Consider the following 23,290-nt stretch of genomic DNA (forward strand, 5'->3'; position numbering starts at 1 on the left):
AGATACGCTCAGGTCATTGAAGAAGGCATCTGAGGAGTAGCGCCGTTTCATGAGGAAAGCGGCTCACGTGCATCCTCGCGGCCTCGCCGCATGAGATTTGCTCTCCTAAGCTCGCTGTAATGAAGGGCTTCAGCTGCTCTTGTTTTCTTGCTGAACTGAGATCGACAGTTAAGGTTAGGTTAGGTTGTAGATCGTCTGACAGCGCTAAAACAATCATGGCATCGTTGCCATAAGGCTAAATACAGGCCCGCTGTAAAGCCGGACAAGGCCATGGTGTCTATTTGTGCACGGCGGTCCTTGACAGATCCTGAGGTGAGGTATGCTATGCCATCCACGACCACAGGCTCCTTGGCTGCGAGAGGGTTCAAGACGGTACCAGTAAACATCTTCCTGGCTAGTGAATGTGTTTTTGCATTCCTCAATTAATGAGATCAGCTGCCCTTCAAGAAACAAGCGTGGTTACATCTTATTTTCCAATTAAAATATCTAAAACCGTTTTAAACAATGTTTTAAGAAATCAATGTAGTTGAGAAGCCCAATTTGCATTTGATATCAATTTAAATGTAATTTATTCATTTAAAATCGATCTAACAATTTGATTTTATAGTAAGAATTATGTATCACATAACACGTCGTTTTAATGATTGGGTATATTTTAATAAGAAAAACAATATAAAAATGGGGAATCCCATGCAAAGTTCAACCTTACCATGACCTTACCATGTTTACCAAAGATTTTTATCACACTGATGCAATATTTGGTGGTTTGATTACTCACGCAATGTCTTTCTTATTTTAAAATGTCTTATTTTTCTTTAAAGCATGATTTTCCACAGTCAGGTAAGTGTCGCCTTTAAAATTGTCACATGCATAACCATCCATATTCCTCTTTTTTGTGCATTGTGCATTTTAATTCACAGAAACTCTGTGACGTAATGTTGTCACATCCGTAACACATCATTTGTTCCTTTTTTTTATGGAAAACGTGTGTACAGACTGATATTTTCTGATGTCTAGACCAATATATTGGTAATAAATACATTCTCTAATAGTTTATATTTCAAATTTTGACTAAAAACGGCATCCAAACTGCAAGAATTGTCCAAAAATTGATTTTCTAAAGCACTGAAACTAAATAGTAGAACGTTTCTTGCAGACTTATAATCCTCTCTTCTCTCTCTCACTCAGAGAAACCGACGTCTCTAAGACATATAGGCACAATGGAGGCGGGGTTCATTTCGTTTCTCTCCCACTAGAAAGACCTCCATAATATGTTTTGTACACACATATAATGACCGTAACATTTCACCGCGGCTCCTTAGCTGACCTCGAGAGCGGGTGCACACGGTTTGCTGTAATGTGAGAGACGGAAGGTGAGGCGCAGAAGCTGCAATTCTCATCCGCTCCAACAGGAGGAGCCGTGGAGGATTCTTGCCGACAAGAAACTATTTTTAGCTCACTGACTGAATAGAGAAATGTATTTATAGAGCTTTGAGTTCTGTCGCAGAGAGGAAGCAGTAGCTGTAGGGGTTCATTGCATCAAAGCTTTGCTGACAACCAGCTCTTTTAACGGAGGGAGGAGCGATTGACAGGCGGCGCTCACGCACGGTGGACCGCAGCATCGCTGCTCTGCCTGCAGCACGGAAAAAACCCGCCATCATCAGCCCTGCCGTGACATTTGCACGTTCTCAGAGGAATAGCTGCAGTTGGGCTAAAAGCAGCCTGAGAAAAAAACCTAATGCATTTCTCCAGAATAACCCTCTGAAATAAACTCAGGCTGGTTCACGTCACGTTTCTACGTTTCTAATCTGCTGGGCATAAATAGAGCGCTCAGAGGTCAGGCGTAAAACTGCCTCCAAAGCTTCCTTCAGCTTTTGATGAATCACAACAGCAGCGACGTTCACATTTTGATGATAACGATTTGATGGGAGGTCGTTTAACATAACATTCAACTCAACAAATTAAGAATGAAACAATTTTATGAAGAATGTGACAAAGAAAAATAAATGGGCTGATATACATAATACAGAAGATGCAGTGCGATATCGGGAGAACAGCAGGCACGTGAGGTGAACCGTTCCCCGCTGGATTCCTGGTAAAGCGATTGTGAGGATCAGATGAATAATACATGACTCTGTTTGGAAGGATTAACAACACTGAATAAGGTAACTGTCTTCACAGATGATACCCTGGCGCCTCTAGTGGACAGCATATGCAACTGCAGGCAAGCTGCAGCATCAGATCTGCCCTCTTCGATCTTTGCATGTGGGTCAAATTCTTCATCATGGAGGTTATATGAGGTCACCAACACAAGAACAATGCAGTAGTCTGAGGTGAATCTACGTGTAGGTAAAGAATAACTTGAATACACTGTAATCGTGTAAAATTAAGTCAATAAACAGCGGCCCCACTTTTTAAAAGAGTATAAATGTCCGAAAACGTGTGCTTCCTTAAAATGAATTCCGCTTGGTTTGATATCTATTGAAATGACATTCATACAGTCACACTGTTTGGGGGCTCTGTACAATCGACACTGAAGATAAAAAGTGTCCAAGATTAAAAGCATAAAATGTGATATACGGGCTTAAATCCAGTGTGAGATCCAAGTTTTAAAGCAAGCAAAGCCCATTTTTTGTAGTTAAGCAGTTAAATACACCCCGAGTTTGACATCCATCTTGTTAACACTAGTCCCAAAGCAGCCGTACTTTCCACATTACAGCCGAGTTGTGGATCCGGGTGCTTTACAGAAATCCATTAAAGCGCATCCGTTAATCACAGGTAACCGCACGTTCCTTCGATGCGATCCATGTGCAATCCACACAACACAGCTTGTCTCTCATTGGCTGAAATGATCTCTTCTGTTAACAGCCCCGGGCAAAGCTAAGATCAAGTATACGGGCGAGCGCTCCACAGTGATGCCCGAGCACCACTCCGGTTCAAACATCAGTGGAATAAAGCACCAAACAGCAGCCGTCCGCCCCCTCACGCATGAAGAGCCCTTCAGTGCTTCTCACAGCCCGTGTTTGTTTGGATGCCGGATAACAGACTCCGTATCAGCAGCCGAGCAGGTTTCATTATGGGTATTTTCCAGTGCTAGCGATATGGGAAAGTGGGCGATGTGATGAGGGAGGGCAGGACGGCGAGGTAGTTGGACGGGACGTAGCCCCTTCGGCCTCGCGCCTCCACCAGACACCACTCCTTGTTTCCACGCTTATCGTGAGGTTCCACCACCCGCACCGGCTCACCCGACTTTAGAGAAAGCTCGTGGCCGCTCCTCGCCGTGAAGTCGTAGCCTGCGTACACCTGCGGGTGCAGAAGAGAGTTTGTGTCTCTGGTTTGTATCATGAAAAAGAGACATTTCTAAACAATACAAAGAACAATGCAAGACACATTGAGCCTTTTTAAACGCACATACAAAAACAAACATCAGAAACTTTATAATCTGTTGTTTTAACTCGTAAAATCATTTTAGATGTAAATGTTAAGTGGTCTTCACTGTTACACAATGTGCTTGAGACATTTTCGAGTGTGAAGTGTGGGCTGTTTCTTTGTTAAAGCTCATTAGGGAAAGAGATCTTATGCTCAATGGGTCTTCAGGTGGGTAAAGTGCTCAGAATTGAATCAGAAAGGATAATCAGAGGCAGTCCTCCACCTTGTGGCTAAAAGCGGTAATGCTTCATAAATCAAGTTTATTAGTGGCACTTGCTAACAGGAATCACCATTACTGGGTTTTAAATAGGGTAAGAGATTTAAACAAGCCATAAGACGAAGTACTAAACATCAGTGTGTAATTGTCCCATCTGTAATACAGCAAACTGCACATCTTGTTGAAGAGAGGTGTGACACAAGCTAAGGAAAAAATCTTTTATAAAAGGAGGGATCTGAAGAAGAGTAGAGTAACATTATATTGTGGCGCAATATATCACACCAACTCTAAAACACATTAACTGTGATTTTACGTACAACATGTTACATTAAAAAAATGGAGTAAATTTTAAAGCTGTGAAATCAATGAAATATCCAGTTTAAAGCGAGTAAATGTAAGTAAAAACAATGAAGTAAATCTGAATAACTCAAATATTTCTATCCAGATTCACCAAAAATATTTAAGTCTATATATTAAAAATATAATTTAATTAAATACTTATTTTTTCATAAAATAAATTTTAAAAAATTAAATTTGAGAGAAATTAACTGTTGGAGTTTTGATCGATTTTTTCATAATTAACTGTTGCATTTTGAATCAAATTTTTCCATATGTCCCACTGAAAAAATCACTTAAATGACTAAAACATTTTATTAAGTTAACATAGCTGTTTATTTTTGTGATATTTACCAAGCCACCAAATTATTTTTAGAGTGTAGCTATGGCGATATGGTTACAATATGATGTCGGTCTCAATCCTATTGGTTGTCAACATGTGACCTGCGTCAACATAATTATTTTTGTTCATTTACTTGCTTAAGAAATTAGTTCTTAAGGTTTACCTTTCTTAATTTTACTTTTATGTTAAAACTTTCAGTTTTATTTTTAAACGACAGACATATTCAATTTGTAATAATTTACATAGAAATAAGGCTTGAATATTGTCAATTTTATAACAAATGTTTTGGAGAAAAAAATCTGATGAATTTCAGTTTGTGTGACCCCAAAACATTTGATTATCATATTGTGAACCAATACTTTTATGCTTACTGTAATGTGTGTTACTATGTGTATAGAGTGTTACTGATATGAGTGTTATATCTATGGAACAGAATATCACACTTCTGACATACACAACCACCTAGCAACAAACTAGAACACCCTAGCAACCAAAGTGCTAAAACGACTCCAAACTAAAAAACACCTTACTCTAATTTGGAAAACACGCCGAGCTGAACCAATTCTAATGCATATAATTAATTTTTAGTGTTAAATGTCAGCTGGTTGAGATTTCTCATTAGCAGAAGACAATTTCTTCACCGTCACATTGATAAACAACCTGTAAATGTTCTTTGGAAAATCACGTTTTATTGATCCCACAATCTAATATTTCAGCTTTCCAAAAAATGATGGCAAACTGATGTGAGGCCTTGACAACCAGATCATGCTGATGAATGAATTAGCGTGTATGTGTGTGTGTGTGTGTGGGCGGTGGTGATGGAGCACGTCAGTTCTTCTGACACCGAGAGACAGTTCATTTCTGTTCCCATTACTGAATTCACAAACGCTAGTGTCTGTGTGTTATTGATGATCATGAGATACTGCAGACCCGAGATCGATCTCAGGGTTCATTCGGTCTGACACACAAATCAGACAGAGTAACTAGGTGGCCCTTATGACCTGTCAGTCAAAGCACAAGTGCTTCTGCCCAAGTGTGTCACTCACCTGAAAACAGGGCGTGGTCGGGGTAATGACGAGCGGCTGCGCTCCGGGTGTGTACGAGTGTCTTCTGGGTCCTGGACCGGTGGGTGTTACGCTCAGATGAGGAGATGGGGGGTCAACAGTCATTTGGTGGTATCGGGTCAGCTTTGAGGCCGGCACATATCCCCTCGGGCCTGTGGAATATAACACAACACAATCAAGTCTACAAATCTACTCCATTAAATGATATTGTTAAGCACCTCTGTGAAAGCAGATTTAATAGGATGTAGTTACCACGATTAACCAGCAGATGGCACTCGCAACCAAATGACTAAACTTTCAACATCAATTACTCTGGAGAAAATGTTATTAAATAAAAAGGAGTGGATTGTTAACTGGGTAAAAAATACAAATCACCAAAAAACATTATCTGAAAGAATCTTTTTTTAAACGAAAGCATAGCCTAATATAACACTGTAAATTAGTTTTAAAAACAGAACAGACCTGAAATACATGAATAACGTAGGATCCGTTTTGTCAACACAATAAAACAATTTCAATAACACTGTTTGTTTGATTAAAGCTGATTCCAGAGCAGTGTTCTTTATTTACAGTGCATTGTGACCTCTTCCAAGATGTTCCATGTGTCAACTTTACCTCCCGCATCAACCAGCCAACGTCTACGGTCTCCACGCGTGTCCATCTGACTGACGACAGCTACCAGCTCTCCCTTGTTGAGGGTCAGGTCCAGATCACGCGTGCCCACCACAGGGCCTGTCAGCTGGTAGATCTTCCCTGAGCCGTGCTTGAGGGTCAGAGCTGTCAAACGCCTTTCAGAAACAGGACTGAGTGCCTGGGATGTCACAGATATGATACAGAGAAAGCTTTTCAATTCAGGACCTCCTCAGCCACATACAGCAGCATGAATTACATTTGGAAAGAGTGCATGTATCATTTGCGGTTCATTTTTAAGGTTTATTTGAAGTTTAGTGTAGAAAATGCAATTGAATGAGGAGTCAGGAAAGGTCTTCAAGCTGGAACTCAAACTTAAAAGGGATAGTTCACCCGCAAATGAAAATGATGTCATGATTTACTCAACCTCAAGTTGTTTCAAACCCGTTTACATTTCTTTGTTCTGCTGAACGCAAAAGAAGACATTTTGAAGAATGTGCGAAACCAAACAGTTCTGGGGCACCATTGACTACCATAGTTTCTTTTCCTACAATGGTAGTCAATAGTGACCCACAACTGCTTGGTTATAAACATTCTTTTAAATATCTTTCTTTGTAAAGTTCTGAAACAACTTTAGGATGAGTAAATCTAGGAACAAAGACACAAAACGTCAGCTGAAAAGGTAAAATCCTTTATATAGAAAAACTAATGAGGGCTTTAAGTGCTGGAATGTTTTGCCTCATAAACGTTCATTGCAAGCCATTGCCAAGCTTTACCAGCTGAGCTACATAAAATATTACTGCTATGATTTTGGTTTGTTGTTATAAACTGGTGGATGAGTCCACATGATTGTCGGTCATAATCAACAGCATCTGTGGCACACTGTCGAATACGACAAACATTTTTTGACTTGAATTGAACCCAACAAAAAAAAGTCCCGGAACTGAATGAGGTCCATAAAAAAACAGCAGTCAGTCACGTTGCTGGATCGCTTTGATCTGAGGAACCGAGACAGGAACATGAGAAGTACTCCAAAGATTTACATTCGTGATCTACATCCTGATCCCTGTCAGCAAACGCTCGGCTCTTCTGAAGATTACAGACTCTCTCGGTTTGATCATCCGGCCTTCTTTCTAAACTCATCACATCTGATGGCTTTATAATGGCAGACATGGTATCGATTAAAATCCGCTGCCAAGATGCCCATCAGACTCTTCTTATTATTAATGACACGTGTTGCGCCATCAGATGTAACGATGACCTACGACATCACAAATTGTGACAATGACTACAGAACACCAACACAGCTCTGAAATATGAAATATGACATTGGTGCCGCCTCTACTTGTGCCATCAACAGAAGTGATTATAGTATTCATGCAACATGACATCAAAATTGATAAATAATAAATGTGTCTGGTCTTCATTTGCTCAGTGTGTCAGTGCACGTTACTCAAAAGAAAATGCTTGTCATAACCATTCATCAAAATGTAATAACTTTCTCAGTCTCATGAACAACTTTTCAGGAAAAGAGCTTGGAATGCCTTCCATTTAAAAGGCATCCCAGGATGAGTTGAACGAAAGCCAGAATCACGGCGTACAGCTGGAATTGAGGCAAACGGTGGCCGAAAGCTAAAAAATATGATTTAACATCTATGTGAAAATAATAAAAACCAATAAGCGTGTCAAACATTTGGTAGCGATTTTATTAAACCTTACTGACTAAAGAACAGATGTTTATGACCACGCATAAAACATTTACCCCGTGATATAATATATTACGCCGTTTAAAACGAATAGATGCAAAACACGAGGGCCAAATTATATCAAAGTGAATGAATGGTTGCATTTAGCTCTGGATTTATTCCATCACCGTCCACAGGCACCAACAGGCGTGGGGACGAACACGTCTCCACCCGGCAACAGACAATGGTGCGTCTCTGTGTTGGAACTGACCTGCACAATGGGAGCATTGAGCTCCTCCTGAAAACTCTGACACAGATTCTCCATCCTTCTGGAACCCTCCAGCACCGAGATCTCTGCCCACTTCCAAAACTCTCCAGCCTCCAAATAACTGTGTGGGAGCTGCCGGAAGACAATGAAGGATTCATGAACACTGCCAGCCAGCGAAAAGCTACATTTAATAACACTTTTCCAACCTCACGCTGTCTGTCATTTACAGCCACATGGCTGCAAGGAATGTTCAAATGCCACCTGATTTCCAAAGATATTTAAGTGTAACTAATATCATGAGGATCGGAAGAGTGAAAGGCATGACTGACGTGAGTAGTCAATGTTAAAAATGATAGCATCTGACTGGTGTGGCACCTAGACATCAAGGCGGATGTACTTTATGAGGAATTTGGAAGTTGAGTAAAAAAGTGTTAAGTGTCAAAATGTGTGTTTGTTTCTTGTACCACCATGGCAACTTCTATTGCTCACACTGTACCTGATGGGTAAAGCTGGTGGCTAACTGCTCCATATCAACGGCCATGTCCCTCTGCAGGCAGCTGAAGGCCTCCAGTGTGGCCCACAGGATCTGCAGGGCTTTCCCGTTGAACTGAGGCAGCTCGGTCAACAGCAGAGTGTTCATGGTCTTGTAGGTGTTGGCTATGGCCTGTTCCTCATAGGTCAGGCTGCTCTTCTCCTCGATCTGCTCGTAGTCCAGCAGCTTGTCTTGACGCTTGCGAATGATGTTGCGCGGCCCCGCCGTCAGCTCCCGCAGCGAGCTCAAGGGCTTGAGGACTAGAGTCTTCAAACGCTCCTCCTAAATGAAACGGTCATAGTGGAGAAAAAATTGAGAGGTACGGTAGGTATGATGCATGGAGTTTTTCCAGCAGGATTGGTTCCAGCAGGGCTAGACATTGATGAATGGGGAAAACCAAAGTAAAGAGCTGGGGGATCTTGAGAAATACAATGACTAAAGTCTGGAACACTATTTATTTTGACACAAGGGAACAAGTCTCAACACATACAGTTGTGTACTGAACCTGTACCTGACTGTTAGTGACAAAAAAAATCAGTGCAGAAATGATGGAGAAAATTATTACATTATTATTATATCATTTATTATACAGTGTTGGGTGTAACTAGTTACTAAGTAATTAGTTGCTGTAATTTAAATACTTTTCCCTTGAAAAAGTAAAGTTAGGGATTCCTTTTATTTTTTACAGTTACTTTTGATGTAATTCAAGTAAATACTTTGTGTAATATATGTGTGTGCAATAGTGGAATTGACATCAAAAATGAAAGTCTAACTTTAAAATCCGTACAATTCTCACATTTGTAATACGTTGGCAAGTTAATAATACTACTTTATGTAGTTTTATATTATTTATTTGAATGAATTAAAAGAGCCGTTTCATGTCTATCCTTGAATCACCCAACTAATCAAGGTTGATGTAGAAAGTAATTAGTAATAAGTAATTAAATACTTTTTCAGAGTAACTTACCCAACACTGCCCAGGACAACAAAATAAATGGACTTATGAGACCTACTCAAGTCTATAACACGATCCCAATACTTTTTGCCAAGTGGCAGAAGAGAAAACACGTCTACATTTAACTTTTTAACATTTTCACTTGAAAGACTTTATAAACCACACAACCAAATCTTTATCACTAACAATAATGAACGCTTCGGTCATCTATAAAAAGGCTTACATATGTAGGGTATATCCACTGTCTGAGTGCCACTGTGATTTCTTTGGAGAACAGGGCGGCTTTCTCGCCTTCCAGATCAAGATCCGCTTCCTCTGGTCTGCAGCTGAGGAACCTCTGTTCACAGAAACACAACTAAGATTAATAATAAATCTTTACAAACATAAATTATACATTCTCTTATAGATTCCTTTCATTCACCAGCTTGAATAACAATAGAAAATGCGTAAGAAGTTGATCTCAGGGCGTGCTGGCTTCGTATTGAGGGAACACCAAAACAACTGAGAACATTGACACTTTGTGAATATGTAACTGGTCAATATGATCCACAATAGTACATTTAAGACAAAAAGGAATTATTTCTTTACAAACCTGTAGATGGTAAAGGTAGGCCACCATGTTATCATGGAGCTCCGAGATGCACTTTTCCAGTACAAAGAAGAAGCCAGCAAGGGCATCAAATTCTTCATCCTTCACCTATGACACAATAAAAAAAATCACAGTATTAGTATAACAGAGGAGGTTCTCTCATTTATATTCTGTCATCAAAACACAAAAGACAGAATATTAGGGACTGATTGACTCGGTCACCATTCACTTTTATTGCATCCTTTTTCATGCAATGGAAGTGAATGGTGACCGAGTTTGTAAGACCTTAACAATTAGCTTTCTTTCTGTTCTACACTAAAATGAAACCCAGACAACTTGCGGGTAAAGTAAATCATGACAAAATTATCATTTTTGAATGAAATAAGTCAACTGTAGAAACATATTTTACTGTATATAAAAATGGTGAAATAAGAACACAGTGGCATTCTCTTCTAGTACACAGTTTACATGAAGTGTTTTTCTTGGGTGTAGTCTTGCTTAATGGCACGGTTACCTTTGCCACCATTCCTGTCTCGTGCTTTATGTACTGGCTGAACCGAGCTGTCTTTTTGGCAATGCTGTGGCCACTCAGCCGATTGATCTTGTCCCTGATTGTCAAGTTTTCTGTCTTCTTATACTTATCAGCTTTAAAACACAGAATGACAAATCAACACAATTCAATGCACATCAGAGCTAAAGCACATTATTGCACACGTGTGTACATCCTGTTCTTATTCATGTCCTCACCCACTTCACGGAAGCGTTTATATTCATTGATCCTGCAGTTGATCTGGACAGCGGTGCGAGCGGTGTGCTCCAGGACGGAGTAAGCAGGGTGTCTGGGGTCTGTGTGTTTCTGCATGGTCTGTAACAGCAGGGGATAGCGAGCGATTCTCTGAACCGGCATCACCAGGAAGAAACTCAGCGTGGATGCGTTCACTTCCGGCCTGAAGACAGAAAAGATCAGGGGTAAAAAACAAAACAAAATGTTAGTTACACTGACTCTCTCTCTATAGTGTTCAATTGTCAAATAACCAGAACTGGTGGTACAAATACAGAATCAGATATTTAAAAATATTTTGAAATGGACAGTTCTGACTGGACAACAACCCTTAAAGTGATAGTTCACCCAAAAACGTCATTATTTGCTCACCCTCATGTCATTTCACACCTGTATAAATGACTTTGTTCTGATGAATACAGAGAAAGATATTTGGAAGAATGTTAGCAATTTTCAATTCTGTGACATCATTGACTGCCATAGTAGGTCAAATTAAATGGTATTCAAAGGTGCCCCAGAACTGTTTGTTTTCCTAAATTCTTTAAAATATCTCACTTTGCGTTCAACAGAAAAAAAAAACAATCTTTTTTTCCTACTATGGTAGTGGATGATGTCACAGAACTGAAAATTGCTAACATTCTTACAAATATCTTTGCGTTTAACAGAACAAAGAAATGTATACAGGTTTAAAACAACCTGAGGGTGAGCAAATGATGACAGAATTTTCATTTGTGACTGCACAAACCCTTTAAGCCTTAAATAGTTTACTGCCTTAATAATTCTAGGAAAACCTGATATTATTTATGAACTTACGCAGATGACTTGATGATGTTAACCATCTCGGCCCACAGGGACTCCTTCTGTTTGTAGCTGTTCTCCAGAGCGGTGATGTTATTGTAGTTGGCCAGATACTCTTTATAAGCCATCTCTATGTCTCGAGACAGGCTCAGAAAAGAGTCGCCTGAGAAGAGAAAAAATGAGCTCCTTTATAATATGGATGAAAATCCCACAAATTCTTGCATCATTTATCTGTAAAACTTTGCTCAGTGGACCAGCTACTATAAGTGAGATTTGAAATTTTTGCTGAAAAATTTGTTGATTTAAAAAAAATGCTTTTCAACAATCTTGACCTCACACAAACTTTTCATATAAACTACAGCATGATTTCAAGTGTAATCCTGTAATTCTTGTAACGCAGGTTTTGGATTCTTCAGGAGTAAAAATATTTCGCTGACTTGACGAGTGGGTGTGACACGTGAACGTCTGGAGAGGAAACCGAAAGTGAACCTGACATTCCAATCTGCCCAGCTGTACTCACAAAGGATTTCCAGGTATTTTGGGTTGCTGTGCTGTATCTGTGCCTGGTCGAGAAGGCTCAGGAGTCTGCTGGAAACATCCATCACTTCATCTATGTGCTGGAACATACCGTCCAAGTTTGGAGGAGAAGGCTACAAGGCAAATATTCCGTTATATAATAAAACTACATAATGTTCATTAAAAATGTATTGAACCTCTCAAATAAGAGGAAGAAGAGTTCTTTAGATTTTGCAATGCAGCAAAATCATAAATTTGCACAGAAACGCATTTAAATAAATCTTTAAGTAGGAACTTTACAACCTCTTCAATAAATACAGCCATTAATGTAATATTTAACAGCCTTTTTCAGTTTAGAGGCCGTGTGTGAACAGTTTGTGAAAAGTGTGTGAAACTTACATTTAACTTTTCATTAATTGTTTATGGCAGATGCTTTTTATCCAAAGTTACTCACACCAGCTATTAGTGTTGTTCCCTGGGAATCACACCCATGACCTTTTTATTGCTAATTCAATGCTCTACCAAGTAAACTATAGGAACAAATGAAACGTATTAAAAAACAGTGTTTACCAATTTTACATGTTCACAAAAGCACAATACGTGAGGCTTGATGTAGCTCAACAGGTGGACAGTGTTAGCAACGCCAAAGTCGAGTTTGATTCCCAGGGAATGCACAAGCCGATGTACTTAAAATACATCACAAGTCACTTTGTATGACATCACCGATAAAGGTGGAATATAAAATTTTGTTTTTTGCCCCGAAATAAAGTGTCTGTTTCTTCTCATACTCTAATACAATCATACTCGTGCCGTTGCTGTCGCTTCACTCCACACTCACATACTTTGTAAAAATGAATTGGAACATTGATAGTAAATGTGAACAATCGGTAATGAGAACAACAAAACAAATTTTTTGGTGGTGATGTATAAAATGAAACATCCCCAGGTCTGTTAAAGCACAGAATGTGCTGGCAAAATTAATCCATCAATTTTACTGCTAAGCTTCGTACGTAAAAGTGCATATGCGGGTACCTGTAGTTTCCGCAGGTTGCTGTGAATGGTGACCGTGCAAAGCTGCAGATTTTTCAGGTAGTTTCGCTCCGTGTGCACCAGCTCCTCTATCGCCATGAGCTGTCTCTGAGCTGCCCTCTCTCTGGCAGCTGCCTCTTCTGCGGCGGCTCGTGCCTTCCTCTCCTCCTCCTCCTCCTCCTCCTCCGCAGGCGCTCCAACAGTGTCATCCATCTCTTTAGCTTCTTCTCCGTTCTCCTCCTCTAATGTCAGTATCACCTTTGCCTTTAGGGAATTTGCCATAGCGGAGCTGTCCAAGATGCAGAGAAGGTTAGACTGCAATATTGGCACGAACATACAGGTCCAACACACAAAAAACAAATCGACAAAATTGTCACTGTGCATAGATGCAGATTAAATTCCCTTTAATAATGCCGGATTAACACACACCGTTTTAAACTCATTCATCACAACAGAAAAGACACAAACTGATCCCCAATCAAGCTCTTCCTTCAAGAACTTGTTCACACATAGGCCAGACCCTTCTGTCACACATTTACAAGACCACCCATAAAGGAGAAGTAATCACCCTTAAGGACCAAGTGCTTTGCATTGTTTGCTGCCCGGGGGAGGTGGAACACCATGTGTCCGAAGAACCTCTTCGCTTTTACAAAGATGTTACTGAAGTCGTACATAACTTCATAAAGACCTCCAGAGGAACATTAACAACAAAACCAAACAGCGATCAACATCCAGATAATGACATTTCTGCAAGCACTAAAGATAACCAAAGGTTTATTGCACATCACCCACACAATCTTTGACAATCCCAGCTACACCCTCACGCAAATCACACAGTAAGCGCAACACATAAACAACGGTAAGCAAAAACCTCACCACATCCTCAACCTTTATTACAGAAATCGACTTGCTTCTAACAAGTGCTCAGGGCCAACGCGCTCCAGCAGAAAACCGCAAACTCAGCAAGCAGCGCGGAGCTCACGCTGGCTGACGGAGAGAGCTGTAATAGTGGTGCACTGCAGTACGACAAACCCCTACTTAAGAAAAAGTGCAGAAATGACAGGTTTACAGTGACGCACCAAGCCCAAAACACAACTGAAGTGCGTGATTACCTTTATAGACGGAGAAGGACTAATCCCGGGTGTCACTCGTGCTGGAAAACCGAGGTGTGGGTCTGGGCAAAGCCTGGCACATACTCTCAGACTAGTGTAAGTTTGTCCACTGAGTCAGAATGCAGGGCCTCATGTGGCACGGGTGTGCGAGTGAGGGGGATGGGTGGGTCAGCTGGGTGGACTGAGTCAGGGGGAGGTGGGATCCTGATAGGACCATCGAGAATACACACACACTGATGAATAAACAGACTGACACTGGGAAGGAAGTGACGCCTGCAGAGGCTAAAGCTGATTGGACGGTGGCAAATCAGACGAGTGCCGCACACTGGGTTTCAACTGCAATAAACAAAAGCTCCATGTGGTCAGGAAATAACTAGAAGACTGTGAGTTATGACCAAAGAGATTAAAAGTTGTGTAAATAATGGCATTCAAACAAGGTCCTGAAAATGTCAACAAACAAGCTGATGACATAAAAGTTTCATGTTGAAAAATGGATATACAGTGGATCTTATGTGATTTGCAGTTTATTTTGTAACGTAACACTGAGACACAGAGTAAAGTAAACACGACACGTGCTGTTGAGTTTCAGCATAGATGAGACAAAACAAATAAGCAAGTTTCCATAATGTTATTCAAGAATATGTAGTCAGTTGTCACGTGATTGAAACACCATCCACGAAACAATATACGAATTAAAATAAAAACAGTATAAATGTTGAAAAGTACTCTTTTTTTCTTATATAATAACAAGACAAATTAAACATACCAGAAAAAAGCAGGTACAAATATTAAGATGTACAGCGTAATGGTTGACACAACGTTAGGCACAACGTTAATGCAACATTTAACAATAATGTCTACATTTAAGCTCGCCTGCGCTCTTACCTGTGTATATCTAAAGCGTAGATTCCCCAAAGGAGTAAAACGTCGCAAACTTGACCATCTTTAACCCCTCTGTAAGAGTTTAATGTGCGAAAAACGCGGCTGTCGGATGTGGCCTTTAACAGTTTCAGTATCACCTGCGGAGCTCGCGCAGAACAGGTTCACGCACAGGCCGCACGTCACGCATTCCGAGCGTGCCGCGTGCCGTGAGCTGCAGTCATATGGAGCATGATGTCATTGCAGTAGCGCAAATACAGCAGAGTCGAATTTGAGAGGCGTTGCATTCCTGTCGAGGAGTGGTAATAAAGATGTCGATTAGTCGAGCGGACTGCCGAGCGGGGAATAAATCAAAGGAGAAAGCGTTGTTATGGTAAGAAGCCCTCGTCCCACGCTAACCGCGAGCGTTGTTACCTGGGAAACAGAGACATCACGCGGTCGACTGGGGTAACCGCTGTGGTTACAAACTCATGTTTACAAGGTATAAAAATAGCACCACGGAAAATGTATCCGTAAAATTGTACACAGTCCAGACATTGGATTTGTTTGAAATGAAAGCCATTTATAATAGCATTACAGTAAGTTATTTTTAGGTCTAAAAGTCTATTTTTCATCCAGCTGGGTGCCTATGACATTCTTGTACAAGTAGGCCTACCTGAAAATGTTTTATTTTTGTACAAGTGCCTAGTAAATTGTGACTTCAGAAGCCTGAATGCATTCTTGACTCCATCTCCAGTTTCCTCTGTTGTGGTTTCTCAATTATTTATATTGTTAAGGTGAATTGCAGCTCTTAGAAAAGCTGAACATGAGAATGGCAGTTGCACACATTGAGGCCGTCAGATCAGTGTTATGTTACTATGGCAACAGATAAGAGCCCAACCCTATAAAACTAGCACCAGAAACTGCAGCCTGTCATTCTGTCCCCTAACCACAACGGCAATCATTACATTACAGGCTGTTTTTTACTAACATGCTGTTTTCATCCTGAAAGACAAATAATAATCAAATGGCTTGTGGTGTATAATCATAATAATACTTTCCAGACACAAACAAGACACTGGAAGGAACATGGCGGAAAGTTAATGTTTCCCCCCAGTAATCACATCTCCTTCCCCCTTCTTTCGATCTAAACCATACCAATAATTTCCAGTCCCCGTTACACTTTAAAGAATTTTTTTATGAGTGGATATTTTTTAGTTCGAATAATTCAATCAAAGCAGTTAAGATGCCGCGCTCCCTAACAAGGACACCAAGGGGCCGTTTCCCATACAAGGATTAGCTTAAACCAGGACTAGGCCTTAGTTAAATTGGGATAATTAAGTTGTTTTAAAAAGCATACTTTACAAAAAAAAAACATTACTATGTGCATCTTGAGACAAAACAATCACAGTGATATATTTTAAGATATGTCAGTGCAAGTTGTTTTCGATCAAGGCGTCTCTAACCTTTAAGTTAGTCTGAGACTAGGCTTTAGCCCTGTCCGGGAAACCGGCCCCAGAAAAGGCTAATTTGTCTCCCAAGTCGTCATCTCCATGATTTGTAGTGCGATGGCCAACAGCATGTGTCACCTTTTGTCATTTATGTTAAGCGAGGACTGGATAATTAGTTTCTCATCAGGGGGTCAATTTAAGCAAGTAGTCTCACCCTGACAGACGGATAATGAATCACAATAAACTGACCGTTTCCCTGTGTTTTCATTTAATCACCACGAGGGGGCAGTGTGGGCTTAGAGGTCGCCCCCTTTTCTTTCAACAGCTTTATTGACTAAACCAATGAGGTTCAGACGTGAGTCAATTAGTGGTATATTTGTCATGTTTTTTTTTGTTTCAGGAACGGGGATCGCCATTGCTTTGTTTATTTTTATACTCTGTCACAGCCAATGGACTGGCAACTTAATTGTTTTCCATTTTTGAATGTTTTTGTGTGAGTGTATGCTAGACCCAATGAGTCAAGACTGGTTGAAGTTCAGTTAGAAAAATGATCAAATAAGAGAACCCGGTTTAATGCACTCCAGGTCGTTTTCTGACTCTCCCACATGTTTTTGCCTTGTAGTACACTATACCACTCAGTCTATAAACTCTCTCCGTCTCTCACATATGAATTTGTGGCTACGTGCAGTCGCTACAAACACCCAACATAAACACCCTTCTCGAAGCAAGAGCCTCGTATTGGGCAGGTTGTCACTGTTAATATGGTTATTTCCACTACACATTTGCTCCTGTCAGATTTTGTCATAATATGTGCCCACACGCATAAATTCTAGCGCATGAGAACACTGCTGCGGCCTGGCTGACTTGCGCTAAACTGGAAATGAATGGCCAGTAATCAGTGAGCTCATTCCTCTAAGGGGTGGGCGTACAGAATGATTGGCACCGCAGTATCGGCACATACATTTACGACGGAGGACAGACTTTTGTTGGCCCGCCAGACAGACGCATGGGCCACAACCCCCTCCTGCTGTCTCGGTTCATGTGCAGATGTGCTTGAGTTGGAAGATAGAAAGCGAGTGAGTGTTGGCTCACCGTTTCCTCACCTGAGCGATCGCAAGACGTTGTGAGATAAATAGGTCATAAGTGAAAAAGGAAAAAACAGACCGGCAAGAGTGAGGGGTTGTTGGGTTTATGGGTAAGGCTTCATTTCCTTTCACCACAAGCAAAAATAATCTCTTGGCTGGCACAGAGACCCGGGGCTTCACCCCGAGCCCATTAAAACACGTCAGCTGTGTCATTGATTTTGGATCAGCGCAGCATTGATTGGCATCTAAGCCCAGTCAGACCGCATTTGCATTGCCGCGTACTGTAAGCTGCTAAATTATAGTTCGCCAGCAATCGCGGTTGAACGATGAGAGCGACCGGACTGGGTTGATGTCAGGCAATTGTGGTTTGTTTGCAGCTAAAGGGTATCCGTGTCAAGCAAAGTATTGCTGGTTTTGCTTATATAAGTCACACGTTTATTGCCTTGTCTAATTGTATAATCGAGATTCAGTGCAGCACTCTGCATCGTCGTCCAAATTTAGCTTGGAGGGAAACGCAGCAGTGCATTTAATGCCGAAACTATGGTTTGGCAGTGTTAACAAACATGTTCTCTCCGATATAGTCAGAGAAAGCAGGAGAGATGGAAGAAAATAATGAATGTGAATAAACAGCAGGGTTCAAAACAGTGGCGCCCCCAAGGGGAGCCAGGGGGGGCCAGGGGGGGCGGGCCCCCAAAAAAGTCACTGGCACCCCATTGGCTCCCCAACCTTAATGAGATTTTTTAAATATATATATATTTTTATATTAGAATAATAGTATTAATATTTATTAATTAAAATGTACATTATCGAAGCACTATGTTAAAAAATAACTTGTATAATGTGTTATGTAGAATACGATCTCAACCCCTCCTCTCTCGTTTAACCTGCAAAACCGCGACTAATAATGCGCACGGCAGCTGCAGTACCACGCACGTGACGTCATGTTTGCTCCTGTTCAGTCAGCACGCATGAAAGGTGTAGAGGGTTGGAGACGAAACTCACAAACTAGTAAGTAAAACATGGTTTATTGTATGATAAAACTTATTGTATCAAACTCTAATACGGGTTGGCTAACTGAGATTAAGCTAGTCGCTAAGGCATTGGATTTGAATTTTTCTGCTGCTCATACTCACATTTTGATCGATCACTATAACATGTTTGGTTAATACATTACTCCATCAGCTGATCTTTAAATTGTTGCATTTGCAGTTTTTGGCATCTATTACAGTTAGCGAATTAGCGAACAGTTAGCGAATTAGCGTGTATCGATCAAACACTGAAAATATTAGTAAATTAAATTAGAAATTAAATCGTAAAACTAGTAATAACTTTATATGATCCCAGTAGTATTAATGGCAATGCCAAAACTCTTAACCATTAGATTCAGGCATAAGACATTTTTTAAATGTGCCACCCTAAGATTTGTACTGGCCCCTTTGTGCCACCCCATGAAAAAAATCCTGGGGGCGCCACTGGTTCAAAAGTCAGATTCTAACGTTACTTGTGAGAAGGATGGGATAGTGCACACCAAACATTCTGACGTCATTTATTCATCCTCCCTCATGTCGTTCTAAACACGTATAGGGCTCTTTCTTGTCAGAAATGTTTGTGTAGACATCAGAGAAATATCAGTATGTACATGAGATTTGTATCAAAGTCCGTTTACGGAAGTCCTGCCACTCGGCGGCCATGTTTGCATCACCTCTGGGCAACTATTTACGTCATAGCAAGTCCATAGTCCTATTTACTGCAATGTAGATGTTTCTAAAATCGCTGGCAAGAATCACAATTAAACGGCATATTTCCGGTTTACTAACTTTGGTTTACTTAGCTTAAATCACCTTTTTCGAGGACGCCTTATCTACTGGCAAGTGCCCTACTAGGAGAGTCCCGCCCTGGAGAATCGTCAGTCAATATTGATTGACGACTGGCTCGTTTCACTGGAAGGCGGGACTACCTTCGCTAGAGCGGCCATATTGACCGTTGCAATCCTTGCCATTCATTGTAACGGCAGTGGGACATCTTGTTATATTAATATTTTTGTTTGTATTTAAGATTGAGAAATAAACATGCGTTATGAATGTGACAAATAAGGATGCAGTTTTTGAGAGATGACATTCTTTGTAGGGTTTCTGTGAATTAAAATGCACAAACCTGAAACCATAATATCCAACAAATGGTAAAGGAAAGGCTCTTCTTAGAACATAAAATAGCTATTATATTTTATTTTTTATGTACATGTTTATGAGGAATATTGTTGGTTATGGATGTGACAATCGTGCTTTAAAGAGAAAAAGAGAATCTTTAAAAACATTAAGAGACCTCTCATGGGTATTTAAACCACCAAATATTGACATCTGATCTACATAGTTATGGTTAACGTTTGCATGGAATTGCCCTTAGATTAATCTCATTCTTCTAAAGAGTTACATTTGACCTTTCCTATTTTAATTGTATTTAAAGACAGGGTGGTCACTATGCCACATATTCATTCAGAAAAGTGGAAATGGATGTCCTGCAGTGTTAAGAATCAATCCACACACCGGCCAAGCCACTATTGCGTAGCGGGGAAGGCAAAAACAAATGTAGGCATTTATAAAAGAATTCTGTAATTTCAGCTGTGGTTTGAGCCCTTTTCCTTTAACAGGACTTTAAGGGCACAAATAATCGAAAGCGGCTGGCAGCACAATATTAGGTCCCTTTTAAGGAATTTCCCAGCAAGTAAACTTCACCTTCACATCTCTCAAAGACAGTACGTAAAAAGCAAACACTGAACAGAATAGATAAGGATTCATGGGTCGGCTGGAATGTTCGGCACATCTGGCACTGAGCCGGTTTAAACCAGGGACCCGAAGTGAAGCAGCCCTGCTGGACGAGGGGGAATTGTTAAGGAACGAGGAGAGATTTACCATGAGCTAGGGAAATAAACCTGTATCAAAATGTAACGGGCCAGGTTGTAAAAGCATTAAATTGTACTCAACGTAGCCGGCGGGTACCTTTGCCGACCCAGAATTGACTGCATGCAGCCACGCAGAGTTAACAAACTCATGCATGCTGTAATCGCAACCGTGTGGGTTTCTTAGTCACTGCTCAAGCATCGTGCCACGTGTGTCTCTCACTTTAAGAGACTTTAAGTCTCTCACTGTGTTCTTCGCCTGTGCGTTTGTGTTTGGAGGTTTAGGTGAGATGGAGACCTCTGTGGAAATTGAGAATTATGGTCAACCAGACAAACTTGTTTCACGCTGTGATGTTTCATCATAGCTTTGATTTCATAGAGACCTCTCTGCTGGCTGGCTTAGATCATCATGAACGTGTGTGGTTTGGTCTCGGTGAAGCTTGTTGACCAAGCTGGCTAAAATGCCTGGCGGAGAAACCGGCACACCTGCGTCTGAAACACAACATATGTTGGTCACCAGCTATTCTTTAGCTTCCAGCCTTTTCCAATCAAAACCATTAATACCAGCCTACACGGAGCGCTGAGGTCACTCAATCTGACCTGTTTCATGAGTGTTGAAAGATGCCGTAACTTCAGATGAATGACCTCATGCTGTACTCTTTGTCTTTGCAGTGCAGCGCAGCCCATCGTGCTTGACCGAGCCTGCCAGGAGGTGTCTTAAGATTCCTACCATCACGCTCATAAAGATAATGCTTACCACAACGCAAGTGTACAGTCCATTAATTATAAGAGGCCTGCGGTGTAAGAATTCACATAAATTAGTCTACAAAATAAAAACGCGCAGATTGTTTGTGTGCTAGCGGAGTCGAGATGCATTTGGTTGACTTGCGAGTTGGATTGGAGATTTATAGCTGCGCCGTTACCCGGTAACACCCATCAAGGTGGTAGAATGCGTGTTGTTGCATTTATGAGCAAAAAAGGCTCAACACACCCACCATTCCAACTACAAAGTGTCAAAAGCCAAATGCCTTTATCTGAAATATAAATACATACATCATTTATATCCCAGTGTGACGGTCTGCCTTACAGCAGAAAAATTGCATTTATGATGTAGGAAAAAAATTCTTTGCTCCATATGCGTCACACGTTGCATTGCGTTTGCTTACCTGTATATCATCCGCCACAATCCATACTTATCAACGTGTCCAATGTGAAAAATGTAATGGCTCCGAGCACTGCAAAGACATTCCACACTGATGTCATTGCCGTGAATTCTAAAGCAAAACAATTTCAAATGCTTTACTTTCCTGTGTGCCTGGTGTGCTGATTTAAAGCCCTCTCGCTTTAAAATGTACTTTTGTGCCCCCTTTACGTGAGATTACTTTCCTCGTGTTTTAATGTTTTATGGGCTAATTTAAGCCAAGAGCTCTGTCTCGAACGTAATATACAGTCTCTTACCCGGAATTACAAATTATTAAACGCTAAATGCAGGCAGTTAACTCGGCCAGCGTGTTTTCGAGCCAGCATTGTTGCACGTATAAACTTGCCACAGGCCAGGATGGAGTGTTTGTTTTATCTCCAACACCCTGGTTTTTCCTCACAACAGATATGTGACAAAAGCGCTTTTTGTAAAGAGGCACTAAAGACTTGTTCCTCCGTTGACAGCGTATGGGCGCGCGGACTGCAAAGAGTCAGGTTTCCTCTATCGAGAAGATAATCAGGGGAGGGAAGGTGACTATCATCGCCAGCGTTCCAGCGTTTTCCTCTTCCTTTCCCTTTCAGGAAATCAGCCCAGTTCCTCCTGGCTGAACTGCACAGGGTGAGGGGTGCCGATCTTGATCCTGCCGCTGGATAACGCGCTCTCTTGCGGTCAGATCTTTAAGAGATCAAATCAGTAAAAAGAGGTTTTCCTTGCGCAACACCTCGAACAATTAGTGCTTTTCCCGTTGGCGACTGTTGCTACAGCACAGGCCAAAAATATACGCCCTTTTACCTTTGAAGAACGGGTCGGCTGGTGAGTGTTATCTACCTGCTGATGGAGAAGATTCTGGGAGAGCCCCTCCATCAGATGTTTGTTGGTGTTGCCGCCATGTTGTTTTGATCCGCTGTGAGCTGTTTGTGCACTCTTAAGCCATTCGGCTGTGTTGTCGCACGGTCCCTGCTGTTTATTCCGTTGCTGTTGTGTTGTTGTGGCACTGCATTTTAGAGCTTTGTAATGAGAAAGAGGGAATGCTTGTGAGATTCTTAAAAGATTACCAGTCTTGGCATGAATTGCAGCAAGCATGAATTCACAGAATGAGAGGTGTGAGGTCTTTGTTTTTTCTTATGAAGACAGTTATTTGTGACTAAGAGGCTGCATATGCGCATCTGTTTAATAATTTAACAAGACGAGAATTCTGTCTACGTTAGTTTGGTCTTTCATAATGTTCTGCAGATGCACGCTGGAAGTTCATATGCTCCAGCCTTCTGTTTTGTCTTTTCTGATTTCTTATCAGTCTGAACCCACCATCAGTGCTCTCAGTAAAAACACAACTCCTTCTCTCCCTAATTTAGATGCTTTCCAGACAACCTTGCGGTGCTGTTGTACTAAACGCCTTCGCCTCACCCAAGACCTTGATTTATTTGGAGCAGCTGGTGACAGACCTGTGCAATCAAACAGTTCAATGTGGTTTAAACAAAGAGATAATGAAGAGTAATGCAGCTGCTAACCCAACCC

At 41.0% G+C, this 23,290-nt stretch overlaps 1 protein-coding gene across 3 annotated transcripts; it reads right to left on the reverse strand.

The window, feature by feature from the left end:
* Positions 1–2,088: 2,088 nt before the first annotated feature.
* On the reverse strand, positions 2,089–15,284 carry arhgef37 (Rho guanine nucleotide exchange factor (GEF) 37). 3 transcript variants are annotated; one of them, XM_057348922.1, is made up of 14 exons: positions 15,170–15,284; positions 14,285–14,620; positions 13,176–13,461; positions 12,148–12,277; positions 11,643–11,790; positions 10,796–10,995; positions 10,563–10,693; positions 10,052–10,156; positions 9,683–9,796; positions 8,469–8,786; positions 7,976–8,104; positions 6,005–6,200; positions 5,372–5,541; positions 2,089–3,303 (listed from the first exon to the last, which is right to left on the reverse strand). In XM_057348922.1, the coding sequence occupies exons 3-14, from the start codon at positions 13,452–13,454 to the stop codon at positions 3,094–3,096; spliced, it is 2,130 nt and encodes a 709-aa protein (XP_057204905.1). In that variant the 5' UTR covers positions 13,455–13,461; positions 14,285–14,620; positions 15,170–15,284; the 3' UTR covers positions 2,089–3,093. The 3 variants fall into 3 exon arrangements, with proteins under 3 accessions (XP_057204905.1, XP_057204904.1, XP_057204906.1); XM_057348921.1 differs by having other exon boundaries at positions 13,176–14,620; XM_057348923.1 differs by lacking the exon at positions 14,285–14,620 and having other exon boundaries at positions 15,170–15,276.
* Between the last annotated feature and the right edge of the window lie 8,006 nt (positions 15,285–23,290).

Source organism: Triplophysa rosa, linkage group LG13, assembly GCF_024868665.1.
Source record: "Triplophysa rosa linkage group LG13, Trosa_1v2, whole genome shotgun sequence".
Lineage (NCBI taxonomy): Eukaryota > Metazoa > Chordata > Actinopteri > Cypriniformes > Nemacheilidae > Triplophysa > Triplophysa rosa.

Bases quoted from the DNA above. Each gene is read 5' to 3' on its own strand.
- arhgef37 (XM_057348921.1), bottom strand. From the start codon at position 13,556: ATGCACAGTGACAATTTTGTCGATTTGTTTTTTGTGTGTTGGACCTGT. The intron at 9,797-10,051 runs GTTTGTAAAGAA...TTCTGTGAACAG, and splicing joins CCTACCTTTACCATCTACAG to AGGTTCCTCAGCTGCAGACC. The intron at 8,787-9,682 runs GTAAGCCTTTTT...CGTTTCATTTAG, and splicing joins AGTGGATATACCCTACATAT to GAGGAGCGTTTGAAGACTCT.